At 41.0% G+C, this 18,530-nt stretch overlaps 1 protein-coding gene across 2 annotated transcripts in view; it reads left to right on the top strand.

The window, feature by feature from the left end:
* The first annotated feature begins 17,215 nt into the window (after window positions 1-17,215).
* The window catches only part of BBS5 (Bardet-Biedl syndrome 5), a 28,593-nt gene continuing 27,278 nt past the window's right edge, over window positions 17,216-18,530 (top strand). The window contains exon 1 of one of the 2 annotated variants that reach the window (XM_009182388.2): window positions 17,216-17,645. In XM_009182388.2, the coding sequence (XP_009180652.1) occupies window positions 17,587-17,645 (59 nt within the window). In that variant the 5' untranslated portion in view covers window positions 17,216-17,586. Of the gene's footprint in view, window positions 17,646-17,819; window positions 18,190-18,530 lie in introns of those variants that run through there. The other variant, XM_009182390.1, reaches the window with a different exon arrangement.

Consider the following 18,530-nt stretch of genomic DNA (forward strand, 5'->3'; position numbering starts at 1 on the left):
CAAGACTCAAAGATTAACTAACTTGACTTAGCTCAGACCTGCAGCAAGTAATAGATTTGGGACTGCTTTACATTCCAATGCTTTTTCCACTATAGAATGTTGCAATGCGATCTAATCCTATTATTCTTGCTTTTGTTTTCTTTGCTTTTCTTTCCTTTTTTCTTTTCTCTTTTAAAGTTGTTTTTGGCCAGGTGCAGTGGCTCAAGCCTATAATCTCAGCACTTTGGGAGGCCAAGTCAGGAGGATCACCTGAGGTCAGGTGTTCAAGACCAGCCTGGCCAACATGGCGAAATCCCATCTCTACTAAAAATACAAAAAATTAGCCAAAATACAAAAAATTAGCCCAGCATGGTGACGGCACCTGTAGTCCCAGCTACTCGGGAGGCTGAGGCAGGAGAATCACTTGAACCTGGGAATTAGAGGTTGCAGTGAGCCAAGATCGCACCACTGCACTCTAGCCTGGGTGACAGAGTGAGACTTAAGTGCTGGGATTACAGGCGTGAGCCACTGCGCCTGGCCACTAAGTTGTTTTTAACATAGGATGAGCACAGTTTGCTAGAATAAATGGCAGCTTCCAGAGAAAAAGACATTGATGAAGCTAATTCAAAGTCTATCATAACGGCATTGTTAGAAACATGCTCTAAGGTAGCAATGCTAAGGATTGTGAGAGTCCGGGGAACCAGAGGAGCATGTTATAAAAACAAGAGCTCGTTTCCCTAGAAATATACATACACACAACATTTTCCATACAATTTTAGGGGTTCTGAATGTGATGGCTGCTCTTCGACACAAAACATATGCAGAATTAGTTCCCCGGGTTATCTGGGGAAAATATAAAATAATGTAAGAAAATAATATCTATAAAAGCACCATCATAGTTCCTGTGAATAGTTAGCATTCCATAAATTCTCTGAATTTAATTCAAAGTCTGATTAATTTGGTTCATAGTAATTTTTGTCTTCAAGTAGAGAATCCATACCCACTCTGCCTCTATTCTACAAATTGGCCACAGGATGTCACTGTTGTTCTAAGGAAAAACTTGAACAGCCTACCACCCCCACAACTTCCACCTCTCACCCCTACCCCCACCCACGGTTCCCAGCCTCCTTAATATAAAAGGACTAAGTAATGACTGCGTGATGAGAAAGGGAGTGAATGAGAACATTACCTTTGTATCCCAAAAGCTTTGTTTGGCGGGGGGTGTGGGGGGGTGCGGGGGAAGGCCAGGCACAGTAGCTCATGCCTATAATCCTGGCCTCTTTGGGAGGACCAGGGAGGAGGATCATTTGAACCCAGGAGTTGGAGACCACCCCTAGGCAGCATAGTCATATCCTCTTCACAAAAAAATTAAAAATTAGCCAGGTGTGGCAGCATGCACCTGTAGTCCCAGACTCAGGAGGCTGAGATGGGAGGATTGCTTAAGCCCATAAGATCAAGGCTGCAGTGAGCCATGATGGCCTCCACTGTGCTCCAGCCTCGGTGACAGGGCAAGACCTTGCCTCAAAATAATAATAATAAATTTAATAGTAACGTAATACATTCCATTTGAATATTCTACGAAAATTACTGCACCAACATAATCTTTCAGAGATGCCCTTTTTGTAAAAAGCACTCTTTGGGTTCCAATACCGCCTCCTAACCCAGAAGATCCACGGAAAGTCTCAACCATTCATTTACTGATTCATTAAAGAATTTTTGAATACCCACTATGTGATAGGCACTGTGCATATCACAGTTTGCCAGGAGATTTAGCCATATCTGGTCACTCTCACAATAGCTCTGCATAATTAGGCCCCAGCTTAGGGTGGCAATAGCATAGGGATTTGGTTCAGAGTCCCTAGAGAGAACCTGGTCACCCCAAACAGCCTCTTGTAGTTACTCGACCTGAAAGATGTCATAATGATCCTATATCTTACAGTGCTGCCTGGGGTAATACTCATCCATCACTGCTAAGGTGGGCAGCAGTTATCTGTAAAATGCCCACCTGGCCCCATGGCTTCTCCCTTCTGGGCACCACCAAAGGCACATCAAGATTCACATGATAGTTTTGTTTCATAACAGTGTTTTTGAGATATAATTCACATACCGTAAAATTCACCCTTTAAAAGTATAGAAGTCAGTGGTTTTTAGCATATTCAGAGAGTTGTACAATCATTGTCATTATCTAAATCCAGAACATTTTCATTACCCCATACCCACTACCGCAATAAGAAACCCCATATCCTATTCTCACCCTTTACCCAGCCCCGAACTACCACCAGTCTACTTTCTGTGTGGATGTCCTTATTCTGGATTGATATAAATGGAATCATACAACATAAACTGGTATTTTTTTATTTTACTTTATTTTATTTTTGAGATAGAGTCTTGCTCTGTCACCCAGGCTGGAGTGCAGTGGCACGATCATTGCTCACTGCAGTCTCAATCTCCTGGGCTCAAGTGATCCTCCCATCTCGGCCTCCCTAGTAGCTGGGACTACAGGCACCCACCAAATATTGTTTTAAATTTATTGCAGAGATGAGGTCTTGCTACATTGCCCAGGCTTATCTTGAACTCCTGGTCTCAAGTGATCCTCCTGCCTCCCAAACTCAGCCTCCCAAACTGTCAGGATTACAGGCGTGAGCCACTGCATTTGACTCAGCATAAACTGTTTTTAAATGACAAGGGAAAGTAATTCTGTCACGTATTTCAGGAATTCTGTCATAACTGCCATGGCTTAATAGGGTGAGTTTCTGCTTCCAAAAAAGGGCTTCCAGAGTAGGACCTAACATATAAATCTATAAATCCTTATAATATAAATCATGAACTACCTTGGGGGATTCTTTTTTAACTTTGCTAAACAATACAGCCAAATTGAAGTGAAGCTGGTTTTGCTCACGACAAAAGTGGCTGAAATTAATCTTCTAAAATCATTTTTAAAGTATATTCTGCAAGATTGTGGGGTCCGGGTACAGTGCTTGTATCTATTATTTTATATTCTAAAGTAGGAGACAAGAATAATGAACTACAAGCTTCTGCTAGTCTATCTTAGTTAATCATTAAATAAACATCCAAATCCTACATGCAGGTACACAGAGTAAAGTGAACTGACAATAACCCAATAACCAGCCTGGGGGTGGAGAATAACATCTACAGGGAGAACCCGCACCAGCCATTGGACTAGCCATCTTCCTCCCACCAATTCCATGAAGTAGGTACTCTTAACATGAACAAAAAGAAAACAAAAAAAAAGACTCAGTGGGATTCAATAACTTAACCAAGGGAGATTGCATCCCTGGCATGTGAAAGTGTTAAGTAACGATTAAAGCACAGAATTAGGGCCGGGCATGGTGGCTCAAGCCTATAATTTCAGAACTTTGGGAAGCTGAGGCGGGCAGTTCACTTGAGGCCAGGAGTTCAAGACCAGCCCGGCCAACATGGTGAAACTCCATCTCTACTAAAAATACAAAAATTAGCCAGGAATGGTGGCCAGCACCTATAATCCCAGCTACTCTGGAGGCTGAGACAGGAGAATTGCTTGAACCCGGGAGGCGGAAGTTACAGTGAGCCAAAATCGCACCATGGCACTCCAGCCCGGGCAACAGAGCCAGACTCTGTCTCAAAAAATAAAAATAAAAATGGTGACTGGGGAGGGCTGTGGCCTGAGCTGACCTCGCGGTGCTGCAAAATGCAGCCTCTCAGTCAGTACGCAGGCTTAGGACAGTGAGTACATTGGTGATGCCACCCTGTTTGCACTCCAGGCAATGTCTTCTGTATCTTGTTTCCTCCATCCAGTAAACACAAGTACCATCGCTCCCACATGCATTGTAATACATGTATTACAAGGATGGGGGAGAAGGGTTTGAAGAGCTACTGCTTCCTGCAACAGCTCCATTACGTCACTGTAGATACAGACTAATAAAGTTTCTCTATTTTCTTAAAAAGGAAAGTAAAACCAGGTCAATGAAGTGATAACAAGAACTAATGACCACGAAGGTGTTTCCTGCTCATATCCCAAGGCAATAAGGGCAATTAAACTGATTTATGGCAACAATAATGATGCTACTGTTATCACAACTGACTTTGTCAGCAATGTCTTTATTTTTAAAAGACAAAGTCCTTTCGGTCCTACAAGTCTGCCTAGATTTCTGGGTGAAGGAACTCCAGGAGGAGGAGGGAAAAGCTGTTCCCTAAAACAAAGAAAGAACAAACTTGACTTTCAAGTTTTCTTAATAAAATATACTATCTCTATATTTGCATAACTTCCTGTTTGCCTCCTTTGAATTGTTTTGGAGAAGAATCAATAGTCAATAAAAGAAATCCTTGCTATTTGTGACCTTGGAGCTGTCAGTTGAGCACATAAGTAGAAGCTCGTTAACATTCCAATACCTAAAATTTGAAGCACCTGTGTATTTGAACTCTCTGCTGTTTCTCCCAATATCCAGGGCATCTGTCTGCTTATTGCAGAAATTGTCAACCTGTGCTATTCAATAGAATCACATAGGGAGTTTTTAAAAACCATTAGTCCCCAGGTTATGCCCCTAGAGACTCTGATTCCATTGATCTGGAAAGCAACCTGGGCATCAGGAATTTCAAAGACTCCGGAGTTATAGACAACCAAATATGGAAGTTGGTAGTTAGTTGGCAGTCACATGGGTCTCTGGTCCTTCCTCACTTTCAGCGGTTCTGGAGGATGACTCCTTATATTTTGAAGTCTCCCTTGAGGTCCCTTCACTACCAAGTAAATTTTAATTTTCAATATGGTCCATATTTTATGTCAGACCATGCCAACCTGAGCCTTCAGGACAGGTCTCCTAAATGGACATGAATTAGTGAGAGTTACCTTTCTCACAATCTCAACAGAAATAAACCCTGATACATACCCAAGTGTATCAGTTCATACTACATCAAATTACCATAGACTGGGTGGCTTACTTTTATTTCTCACAGTTCTAAAGACTGGGAAGTCCAAGTCTGGTGAGGTCTCACTTCCCAGTTTCCAGAGAGCCATTTTCTTCTTGTACCCTCACATGCTGAGAGAGAAAGCTCTGGTCCCTTCATCACCTTATAACAGCATTGATCCCATCCATGAGGGCTCCATCCCTTGACGCAATTACCTCTCAAAGACCTCACCTCCCAGTACCATCACATTAGGCGTTAAGATGTCAATATATGAGTTTGGTTGGGGGGGTCACTTGGGGAACATTTGGTCATAACACCCAGTAACAGAAATTAGCTGAATGAAGAAATAGTTTCAGTATAAACTTACAAAAAAAAATGTATTTCTGGTAGTGTATCTGTTTAAAAATTAAAATCTTATGTTCAATTCTGTTGTTTTTCTTCTGTATGCAATAAGATAGAATTGTTACTTCAGTATAGTATGAAATACATAGTATGATTAAAGTTTATAATTTAGCTATAAAGCAGTGTACCTTTTTACTGTCACAGGAAAATTGAAATCCAATGGAAACTACCAACCAAAAAAGAACATCTTACAAGATGATTGGACCAATGAGAAAGAATACTGAATTTAGCATTAAATTATTTCCACTTCACATAGACATTTATGAAGCATCTACTAGGTGGCTGGCACTGTGCTAAGGACTCAAGATTCAAAAATGCACCTTTTAGGGCTGACCATCTAGTGAGAGAACAGATCATTTCAATATATTGTGGTCAGTGCTCCACTAGAAAGAACAACAGAGCAGGAGCCTTGACCTCAAGCAGGAGAATAGTGAAGGGGTAGGGAAACGTAATGGAGGAAATGTCTTTGCTATATTTTAAAAGATTGTTATCCACGTGCAGTGAAATGCCGGTGTTTAGGGGATAGAGCCTCAGTTAAAGAATGCTCCACCTTCCTCCAGGTTCTGAACCAGCTCAGAAATGGACTCAGCTAGGGACTAAATTAGAGATCAAAATCTCAGCTTTATTGTTGTTACTTTTGCATTAATCTAAGAGGAAGGATGGCTTTGCCAGGAGAGGAGGAAACAGTGATGGGGGAATCTGTGATCTTCTGCTCCCTATCACAGTGTGCTTTCTGGAATCTACAGTTACATAAACAGAGGAGTTTGCTAAATATGTTCAAATTACTCATTATTGTTCACTGAGTGAGGCAGCTGCATCAGCGTCCTTAAAAGACCTATAAGGAGAACATACTTTTAGTTCTCACAAACTGTAATCGGAAAAAAAAAAAACTGCTTTGTTTTTATTTGAACTTATATCAGAGTCAGTTCTAAGTTGTATAATCTATTTGGCACAGACTGATTTATGGACATTCATATTTATTATCAAACTTGGTCCTAAAAGCTAAATAGGAGATGTCCAGACTAGCTTCTTTTAGAGCCTAGAGTCCACAGTCATGCAATAATTTTTTTAAAAAAGTATTCCTGGCCGGGCGCGGTGGCTCACGCCTGTAATCCCAGCACTTTGGGAGGCCGAGACGGGCGGATCACGAGGTCAGGAGATCGAGACCATCCTGGCTAACCCGGTGAAACCCCGTCTCTACTAAAAAATACAAAAAAACTAGCCGGGTGAGGTGGCGGGCGCCTGTAGTCCCAGCTACTCCCGGAGGCTGAGGCAGGAATACAAGTAAACCCGGGGCCAGGCTTGCAGTGAGCTGAGATCCGGCCACTGCACTCCAGCCTAGGTGACAGAAGCGGGAACCGTCTCAAAAAAAAAAAAAAAAAAAAAGTATTCCTGCAGGGTTTATTCTCACACACACACACACACACACACACATATAATATTGATCCCTATCAACCACCATGTAAATTTTTGTGGAGGGCAAGTTAGACTCAAAGGTAATAAAAGCCACAGTAAAGCCACCTCTACTAGAGTATCTAAAATTAGGAGCCATGAAATATAGTCCCTTTTTCTGATTTCTACCTGGGAAGAAACAGTCACACAAAGCATTCATGTTTATAGTAGATTTTACTTAAAGTCTTGTGAGATAAATGGGGTATACATCACAATCCAACAGGTAATTTAAAACTGAGAATTGTATGTCCATGCCATTGAAATGACCTTCTGTCATGTATTGAAGTTGTCATTTCATAATACTTTCGAACCTCCCACCAGGTTTCTCGGTGCTCCTCTCCTTTCCCCCACCCTCCTCATAATGTGAGTATCCTAAAGTTATCTATACAAGCTGATAGCCTTCCAAAAAGCATTTTTCATACTGTTTACATTTTTTTATTAGTACAGATAATAACATTACAGCTTACAAAATGGGTTTTCTAAGCTTTACTAGTTATGTTATAATCAGTAGATACTAAAAATTCCAAGAAATAAACAACTTTTTTCTTCTTTCTATAACCTCTCTGATCTTTAAAACTTAACCTGATGGTTAATGTGCTGTAAATAGTTCCAACATCATCAGATTGTTTTTGTGTTTTGGATTTGCATGAAAGAACAATAACGATGAAATTCATTCCATTCATAATGTTTATGTTTAATACTGTGAAAAGTTGTACTTTTTATCAGCCCATTGAGCACTGAAGCTCAATTTTAGTGTACAGATCATACTGTCAGACAAAATCATAACCTTTTAAATGTATTGCTATATACTATTAATGGCATTCTATTAAAATAACTTTGGGCATCAGAGTAGATCAATCTACTTTGGAAGTATGGGCTGAAAATGTAAAATGTTTTATTAAAATGATTAATAATGAAATATAAATAATTACAGATATTTTCATCATTCTTTTTATACAGAAGATACACAGAAACTATGATGTAGATTGACTTAGATCAAGGCCATGCTATGTGTGTAATACAGTGGTATTATGATACGGATATAAATAACTGTACTTAGTTTTGGTAGAGTGGTTGCCACGGAAATGTTTATCATTTTGTCAACGAAGGTCAACACATGAAGGTCTGCTCATTTTTTAAATGGAGGTTGAGATAATGTTATAAATGTGAATTTACAAGACAACTTGATGGTCTGATAGGTTTAGATTGGGGAAGAAGATGTATCCAGCAGAGAACAAGCATAAGGAAAGCACAAGGCACATACTGGGAATTAGGTTTAATAGTTCAGAATACCTGCCCATTGGTAAATAGTGAAACACAAGGCTAGAATTCTCGGGCAACCTGGCTTGATAACGAGATATAGATACATATAGATATAGATATATATATAGATTTTTTTTTTTTGAGATGGAGTCTTGCTCTGTTGCCCAGGCTGGAGTGCAGTGGGACTCTCTCCACTCATTGCAACCTCCACCTCCCAGGTTCAAGAGGTTCTTCTGCCTCAGACTCCCGAGTAGCTGGGATTACAGGCACACATTACCATGCTCGGCTAATTTTTGTATTTTTAGTAGAGACGAAGTTTCACTATGTCAGCCAGGCTGGTCTTGAACTCCTGACCTCAAGTGATCCGCCCACCTCGGCCTCCCAAAGTGCTGGGATTACAGACATGAGCCACGCGCCCAGCCAATAATGATAATTATAAAGAGAAATGAACCTTTTAAAGGTTAAGAAAGAGTCACTGAAGTATATGATAAATGAAACAAGGAGTCATTGGTTTGTTTCCAGTTTACCAGATTGGAAGTCAATGGGACTGCTGACATTGAGAAAAGGCCTAGTTATCTCATACTAGTAGCATCAAAACACAGGGACTGCAGTTACTATAAGGAGAACTGGGGATCTTAATAGGAAGATAGGAGGTGATAAGTACAGAGCCTTTCTCTCTTCTCCATCCTGCCCTTATGCCACTGCCAACCTTGTATACTAAATAACATCTCAACCGCCGGGCGCGGTGGCTCAAGCCTGTAATCCCAGCACTTTGGGAGGCCGAGACGGGCGGATCACGAGGTCAGGAGATCGAGACCATCCTGGCTAACACGGTGAAACCCCGTCTCTACTAAAAAAATACAAAGAAAAAAAAAAAAAAAAACTAGCCGGGCGAGGTGGCAGCGCCTGTAGTCCCAGCTACTCCGGAGGCTGAGGCAGGAGAATGGCGTAAACCCGGGAGGCGGAGCTTGCAGTGAGCTGAGATCCGGCCACTGCACTCCAGCCTGGGTGACAGAGCGAGACTCCGTCTCAGAAAAAAATAAAAAAATAAAAAATAAAATAAAAAAAAATAACATCTCAACCTACCTGAGCAAGAATACATTGCTTTGGATATGGCACATTAAGGAAATGAGCATGCTTTTACAGCATGGGACACGATTCTTAACAGCATATATTAATTGCTGATGAATTCAATCACAGTTGAGAATTTTGTGTGTATTGCATTCCTTTTCAGTGATTGCATTCCTTTTCAGTAAACAAAACATTTCTCATTGATACAACCTCTATGACATCCAGGAACACACCCCATAGAACATCTTGTACATAAACCATAATGTTTCATTTCATTTTACATAAGCTTGAAGTATTTAAATGGATTCCACAATTTCTTTATAGTAAGAAAGTATTTGTTTTCAACAAAAGAACAAAGGATTCAATAAATTCAACAATTCAGTAAACAGATTAGATATTTTAAAATAAAAATTTGTATAGTACGTTAAACTCCCTATTAGCTCCTTTTTGTATTTTAAAACAATTTGCAACAAGCACTACTCAGGAACTTGTGGCATGTATTTGTTGATTGTCTTCACGTAAAAGTTAAGGAATAGGTCAGAGGTAGGGTTCAGATCAAATGCCTGGAATAGCTTAAAATAACTAATTCTCCCTTTAAAGACTTTTTGCTTAGTATCAATTTTCTAAAGTTAGACTTGGAAAGTTGTTCCTAAATGCAGTAATTTTGTCTTTAGATAGAAATACATTTCAAAAAACAAAAGCTAACAAGTGTTGGTGAGGTTGTGGAGAAATTGGAACCCTTGTACACTGCTGGTGGAAATGTAAAATGGTGCAGCCTCTACGAAAAACAGTATGGAGCGTCTTCAAAAAAATTAAGAAATAGAGCTGCCATATGATCCCGTAATCTCACCTCTGGTATATATTCAAAAGAATTGAAATCAGGATCTTCAAGAGGTGTCTGCATTCCCATGTTCATTGCAGCATTATTCACAATAGCCAAGATATGGCAGCAACCCAATTGTTCATCAACAAATGAATGAATGAATAAAATGTATATACAGCCATATGGCACTTAATGGGCATACATTTTTAGAAGTGCATTGTGAGGCGATTTTGTCATGTAAACATCATAGAGTACACAAACCTAGATGGTACAACCTTCCTATATTAAATGATATAGCCTATTGCTCCTGGATTACAAACCTGTACAGCATGTGACTGTACTGAATAATGTAGGCAATTGTAAGTATTTATACAACTAAACATAGAAAAGATACAGCAAAAATATAATCTTATGGGACCACAGTCATATGGGACCACAGGCAGTCTGTGGTTGACCAAAACATTGTTATGTGGCACATGACTGTATATACAATGAAATATTATTCAGCCCTAAAAAAGAAAAAAAATCCTTCCATTTGCAACAACATCATAGACCTGGAAGACATTATGCTAAGTAAAATAAGTTACAAATACTGCATGATTCCTCTTATATGAAGCATCTAAAATAATCAAACATGTACTATAGAGGGAGACAATAGAATGGTAGTTACCCAGGGCTGTGAGGAAGAACATATGGGAGTTGTTCAATGGGTACAAAGTTATAGGTAAACAATATAAGCTAGTTCCAGAGATGTGCAGTACAACATAGTGTTTATAGTTAACAATAAGGTACTGTGTACTTAGAGTTGGGCATGGTGGCACATGCCTGTAGTCCCAGCTACTTAGGAGGCTGAGATAGGAGGATCACTTGAGCCCAGGAGTTCAAAACTAGATTGGACAACATAGAGAGATCCTGATTCAAAAAATATATATATCTCTTGTTGTGCGCTCTCCACACAAAAAAAATAAAAATAAAAATAAAAATCACAAAGCGACACAAGGAAACTTTTGGAAGTGAGGGATATGTATATTGTCTTGGATGTAATGTTGGTAACAGAAGTATATACATATGTCCAAACTCACCAAATTGTATACATTAATTACTTGCAGTTTGTTGTATACCAATTATATCTCAATAAAACTAGAAAAAAGAAATATATTTCAGTCAACACTGACTGCCAAGTTACTGAACAAAGAGCAAAATATTTGCACCGAAGGGCATTTTATGTTATATAAACTCTAGATTGTAGATTATTTTTAGTCTTGAGGTTGTAAAATAGATTTTGACTTACTGAATGTCTTCTAATAAGGCATGTCTGCTTGGAAGAAAGGATAGCAATCACTGGGGCATCCAACATATGGTGGGAACCCAATGAAAGGTGAAAGCTGACACTTTGGAGGAAAGGTTGTTACTATTATCTGTGAACTCTCAACATTAATAAAGAAGATATCATTTTTATTTTGTTTTTCTTTTTCTATTTTTTTTAAGCCCTCATACATACGTGTTGTCAAGGTTGATCATTTTTTAAAGGAGATGGATGCAGTAGGGAGAAGAAGAAATGACTCGGTGACATAAGGCTAATAACCAGCTTTTATTCTTGTTTTGACTTGACTGTGTTTCTCTGCTATCCAGGCTATGCACTCAGTGAAATGTCTTTCACTGAGATATAAACTCCATGAGGGTAAATGCCATGTCTGGTTTGTTCAGGAGCATTACTCCAACATTGAGCACAGAACCAGGCACATAACTGACCTTCAATAAAATCTCCAGAAGTATATAAATGAACCATGCTGTTCAAAGATATTTTTTAAATGTAGTTTTCCTTGAAATTTTAAAGTAAAAATTTTGCCTTACACATATTATATATTTTGACCCAAAACATCTTAAGAAACAAGTTTATTTGTAGAGAACAAATCAGTGTAACTGGGATATCCATGACTTTAAATATTTGTCTTTTCTTTGTGTTAGAACCATCCAAATTCTTTACATTTAGCTGTTGAAATATACAATAGGCCAGGCATGGTGCCTCATGTCTATAATCCCAGCACTTTGGGAGGCTGAGGTGGGAGGATCACTTGAGGCCAGAAGTTCAAGACCAACCTGCCCAACATAGCAAGATCCCATCTCTATTTTAAAAAAAGAAGAAGAAATATACAACGGGTTATTGTAAACTATAGTCACCCTACTGATCTATCAAACACCGAGCCTTACGTCATCCATCAAACTGTATCTCCCAGCCATTTTCAACCAAAATGTTCAGATGATTTAAAGTGATCATTTATTAGGTCTGAATGATCTGCATAATGCCACAGGTTTTTATTTTTGTAGCCCCAGTATTGCTCTGAGATAGGCGCAAAGTGTTACTAAACACTTAAAAACAAAGCAGAATTTGGGAAGTAATTTTTTTATAAATATCTTCTCATTGCTTGTTGAAATTCTTTCTTCATGAGTCCTACATAAGTCATTCATTTATTCACTAATTCAACAAATATTTATTGATACTCCATTAGGTCCCAGATGCTGTGCTAGATACTGGGAATACAGTTGGTAGTTTTTAAAAAGTTAAATATATACCTATCACATGACCCAGCAATTTCACTTGTAGATATTTACCCAAAACAAGTGAAAATCTATATCCCAAAAAGACTTATGCATTCATGCTCTTGGCAATTTTATAATTTTATCAAGTTGTGCATGAATGTCCTTGACAACCTCCAGCAGAAAACTGGAAACAACCGAAATGTCCAAAAGGTGAAACAAATTGTGGTATATCCATAGAATACAACACAAGACAGCAATAAAAAGAAATGAACTATTGATGCATGTAACAAGATGTATAAATGTCAAAAACTTGCCAAATGAAAGAAGTCAGATACAAAACAATACATACAGTACATAATTTATTGTACCACTTACATGAAATTCTAAAACACTCAAAACTATGGTATGGCAAATTTATGTTATATATGTTTTACCACAATTTAAAATACGAAAAAAGTCTATAGTGATATTAATAAAAAGCAAACAAGTTGTTTCCTGGGGTCTAGAATTGACTGCAGAGGAACATGAGGAAAGTTTTTGGGGTGACAGAACTGTTCTATATCTTGATTATGGGATTGATTATATAGATGCATACACTTGTCAAAACTCATCGAAGTGTACACTTAAAATAGGTACATTTTATTGTATGTAAATTATACCTCAGTAAAGGTACTTGGTGAGGGGAGAGTTGAAAACCTACCAATGGGTACCATGCTCAGTGCCCAAGTGATGGGTTCAATTGTACACCAAACCTCAGCATCACACAATATATCCTTGTAAGAAACCTACACATGTACCCCCAAATCTAAAATAAAAGATGAATTTTTTAAAAAAAGAAATGCACTCTCAAGCCTTGAAAAGACATGGAAGAACCTTAAATGCATATCACTAAGTGAAAGGAGCCCATCTGGAAAGGCAACATACTATATGATTCCAACCATATGACATTCTGTAGAAGGCAAAACTGTGGAGGCAGTAAAAAGACCTGTGGTTTCCACAAGTCTAGGGGGCAGAAGGCAGGGATGAATAGGTGGGGCACAAGGGATATTTTAAGACAGTGAAAGTATTCTGTACAATGCAGTGATGGTGGACACATGTCATGTCATTATGCATTTGTCAAAATCCATAGACTATAAGAGAGAAAAATGGGAACCCTAATGCAAGCTATGGATCTTGGCTAATAACTTATCTATACTAGTTCATAAACTATATAAAATGTACCCCACATTGCAAGATGCAAGATGCTAATCATAGAGGAGAAGCTGGGGTAGAGGAGGGGATACATGGGACTCTGTACTTTCTACTCAATTTTTATGTAAACCTAACACTTACCTAAAAAATAAAGTTATTTATTTATTTATTTTGAGTCAGAATCTTGCCCTTTCGCCCAGGCTGGAGTGCAGTGACACGATCTCGGCTCTCTGCAACCTCTGTCTCCCAGGTTCAAAAGATTCTTGTGCCTCAGCCTCTCAAGTAGCTGGAATTACAGGCATGCACCACCATGCCTGACTAAATTTTTTTTATTATTTTTAGTAGAGACGGGGGTTTGCCATGTTGGCCAGGCTGGTCTTGAACTCCTGACCTGAAATGATCCACCCACCTCGGCCTCTCAAAGTGCTGGAATTACAGGCGTGAGCCACCTTACCCATAAAGTATATTAATTTTTTTAAGTATGTGAAAGTCAGTTATATGCATATTGATGAGTAATAGGTTGTCACTGTCTTTCCCCAGTCATTTCAAAAGTTCCACTCTGATGCCAGTATATTAATGTTGCTGCACAGCAAATTATCACAATCTTAGAAGTTTAAAATACACAAACGTATCACCTCACAGTTTTTGTGGGTCAGGAGTACAGACTGGGTCTCTGCTCAAGGTCTCAGCCAAAGTCAAGATTCAGCCAAGAATGTGATCTCATTAAACCCATTCAGGTTGCTGGCAGAATTCAGTTCCTTGTGGGTAAATGACTGGAGTTTCCGTTTTCTTGCAGTCTCTCAGCTCCTAGAGGCCACTCTCAGTTCCTAGCCATGTGACTCTCTCACAACATGGCTTCTATTTCATCAAAGCCAGCAGGAGACTCTCTTTTAAAGGCTCACCTTTTGATAAGCTCAGGCCAGCAAGGATAATCTCTCTTTTGACTACTTTAAAGGACATTAATCACATCCGCAAAATTACTTCACCTGTCACAAAACATAACCTAATCAGAGGACTGATATTCTATCATATTCACAGATTCTTCTGCACTCAAGAAGAGGGGATTATATAAGGCATGTACACCAGGAAATCAAGAATCTTAGGGGCTATTTAGAATTCTGCCTACCACAGTAGGCCCTTTGGCCTCCAACAATCTGTATTCCTTCCAAAGGGGAAAAAACTTCCTCCCTCCTGAGGTTTCCCCCATCTTCTTACAGCATCAGCTCAAAATCCAAATTCTCATCATCTGAATTATCTATATCTGGTGAAGATGAGGCTGGGTGTGATCCATTAAGCTCAGTTCTTCAAAGTACAATTCCTTTCTGTGGATCTGTGAAACTAGAGACAAGTCTGCTCCCAACACTCCATCATACAATGGTGGGACTGACATAGGATAACAGTTACAGACATATCAATACAAAAATGGGGAAAGGGAATAAGGAAATGGAAGGTAAAAATGAGTCACTGGTGTATAACAATTCTGTCATTCATCTGGACAAATGTTGGATTTTTATTGATTAAGTTTTAAGATCTGGGAATAATCTTCCTTGACTTTCAACCTACACTTTGGGCTCTTGGTTCCATTGTGAGTCATTCTTGCTTTTTCATGGAAGGTAGCACATGTTTGATTAAGCTTATCAGCCTGCTTCCTACCAACAGGATTTTGCTAGCTCTAAAAGCTCCTGCTTGCTCACAAGTTCCAAAGCCAATTCTCTGATTTGTCCTCCCCAAAGACAGGGTCTCTCTCTGTCACCCAGGCTGGATTGTGGTGGTGAAATCAATAGCTGACTGTAGCCTCAAAGTCCTGTGCTCAAGTGATCCTCCTGACTCAGCCTCCCAAGTACCTGGGACTACAGGTGCACACCAGTGCAACTGGCCCACATTTGTATTAGTGTTTTATTGCTCCAAATAACCACAGATTTAGCAGCTTAAAACAAAACAGTTATTATCTTATCATTTCTGTAGGCCAGAAGTCCAGGCGCAGCTTACCTGGGTTCTCCGCTTCAGGGTCTCACCAGGCTGCAATTCAGATATTTCCTAAGGCCACATACAGCCTCATCAGAAGCTCAACCTGGGAAAGATCCACTACCAAGCTCATTCAGATTGTTGGCAAATTTCAGTTCTTTGGACCTATAGGACGAAGGACAAATGTCTCTGGTACTAATTCATATCATAGCAGCTGGCTTCTTTTTATTTATTTATTTTTATTTTTATTTTTATTTTTTTGAGATGGAGTTTCACTCTTGTCACCCAGGCTGGAGTGCAATGGCGCAATCTCCACTCACTACAACCTTCACCTCCCGTGTTAAAGGAATTCTCCTGTCTCAGCCTCCTGAGTAGCTGGGATTACAGGCGCCTGCCACCACACCTGGCTAATTTTTGTATTTTTAGAGGAGACAGGGTTTCACCATGTTGGCCAGGCTGGTCTCGAACTCCTGACCTCAGGTGATCCGCCCACCTCTGGGATTACAGGTGTGAGCCACAGTGCCCAGCCCAAGCAGAGATTTAAGAGACAAAGGGCAGGCCTATGCAGAGGTCTGGGGAAACAGTGTTCCAGGCAAAGAAAGGGGGCCCTCCAAAGTCTCTGAGCCCTGTCTGGCAAGAGAGCAGCCAGAAGTGAGGGTGGTTTGAGGTTGCAGAGGTGGGTAGGGCCACATTGAGCTAGGCCCAGGTAAGGAATTTGAAGTTTTAACTCTAAATTTCTTTTTTTTCCCTCATTCTAAAACCATCCCAATAAACTTTATAAAAGTAATCAGGGAAGAAAGTGTGGGGGAGGGGACAAAAATAAACCAAACGTGCTGCCAATTGGGCATTACTCATGAGGTCAGCTTCCTCTCTGACCTCCTTGCCCACAGTTGTTTGGTGCCTATCGTCCTAACATCATGCAGACCCTGTCACAAGATCATAGTTCTCTTCGATGGCTCTGTAGAGAACAACTTGAACATTATGAAATACTAAGTTTTCCCTTTGAGATAGTCTTTCAGGTCCTGCATACCAATGAAACTACTGCCTCAGCTGGCCTGAAGGATCCCACTGATGCCAGCTGGTCTGAGGAACCCCATAAGAAACTGATTCAGCAAAGAATGCAGTTTCCCTATCCTCATGATTTCATCTCCCTTACTCCGACCAATCAACGACCCCAATTTTCCAGCCCGTCGCCCTGTGATCCTCTTAAAAACCTCAGCCCAGAACTCCTGGGAAGATGGATCTGAGGATCTCTTCCCACCTCTTTGCTAGGTGCCCTGCAATCATTTAACCCGTTCCCTGCTGCAAACTCTGCTGTCTTCGTGTAATGGGTTTGTTACTGCACAGCAGGCATACGAACCTGTTGATCCTGTATCTCTATCACCAGGATGGAGGGCAGAGGCACGATCAGAGCTCCCAGCAGCCTCCACCTCTTGGGCTCAAGAGATCCTCCTGCCTCAGCCTCCTGAGTAGTTGAGACTACAGGCGTGCACCACCACTCCTGGCTAATTTTGGGTTGGTTTTGTTTGTTTGTTTGTGTTCGTTGAGATGAAGTTTCGCTATGTTGCTCAGGCTAGTCTCGAATTCCTGGTCTCAAGTGATCCTCCAGCCTCGGCCTCCGAAAGTGCGGGAATTACAGGCAAAAGCCACCATGCCCGGCTAAAAACGGAAATCTCTTGACGGCGAAGAGAAATAAGAAGAGGGGTATAATGGCTAAAGGATGTCTGTTTGGAGGCAAGGAAGGTCGCCCAGAGGTCAGGCACGCGCCCCTCGGCGGACACAGCTGGGCTTCTCAGAGACTCCTAAACCCTGCCTCGTATCTCAAATCGGCTTAAGTATGCGAAAGAGCTGGGCAACGCGCGCGCACTCTAGGGGAAGCTTGAGTCTCGGCGCCCGCCGTAGACGTCGTGACAGAGGCGGCCCGTTGCCGTGGAGCCAGAGAGACGCGGCTGGGCGTCCACGGCTGTGGAGACTGCCCGCCGCGGGCCTTGTTCACCATGTCGGTGCTGGATGCGCTTTGGGAGGACCGGGATGTCCGCTTCGACCTGTCCTCGCAGTGAGTCTCCAAGATTCCCTAGGGGTCTGCAACCCTGTAGAGGGCGCCGCGGTGCGCGTTAGGGACCCGCGGGCGGAGTCTGCACCTCCGCAGCTCGTGGCCCTGGCTAGGGTGGGAGGCTTGCGCCGGTAGTCCGCGCCTGGAGAGACCCCAGGCTGGTTGGGCCACTGTGGCCCTCCCGAGGCGGGCGCCGCGGCAAGAGCGCATCTGGATTACACAGTTTTGGTCCCATACGACCTCCGGTCCCCCATCCTGGCCTGCGGGACGGATCAGGAATGTGAACCTGAGCACAACCGGGGCCACGCGGCCCTTGGCGTCCCGTATACACCCACGTGAGCTTGGGATTTCAGTTTCATGGAAGGAGCGTAGGTCAGGAGCTCAGGAAACTAGGGTTCTAAAACTAGATGTGTAATATCGACACACAATGTGGGCCCTTGGACAGAGGTCTTCATCATTCAAGCTAGAGTCCTCATGTCTGTAAAATAAGGGAGGAGGGAGTAGGCAGTCTTCAAAAATTCCTAACCACGCAAACTTTATGTCCTTGGTAAGCTTTCACTAGTTATTCATATAAATTACCAACAAGAAGGAGCCTTCTTCTGCAGCCTGTTCTTGGAAATTATCATACTTTAAATAGAAGCCCTGTTTTTGGAAAGTACCGTAAAGAGAAAGTGGATAAAAACCTCCTGCCCCAAAATCCAGGGCGGGAAATGCCGGTTGGCATTTCTAATACTAACTGTTGAGAAACGCTAAAGCTAAGATTCCTGGATTAATTACATGGAGCTTCTTAGCTACTTCTTATAGCTCCTTATCATGGACCTCCCCTCCTTAGATGGAATCATTCCTTAGAATGGACCTCACCTCCTAAGATGGAAAAATGAAATATTG

The sequence above is a fragment of the Papio anubis genome, chromosome 10 (assembly GCF_008728515.1).
Source record: "Papio anubis isolate 15944 chromosome 10, Panubis1.0, whole genome shotgun sequence".
NCBI lineage: Eukaryota > Metazoa > Chordata > Mammalia > Primates > Cercopithecidae > Papio > Papio anubis.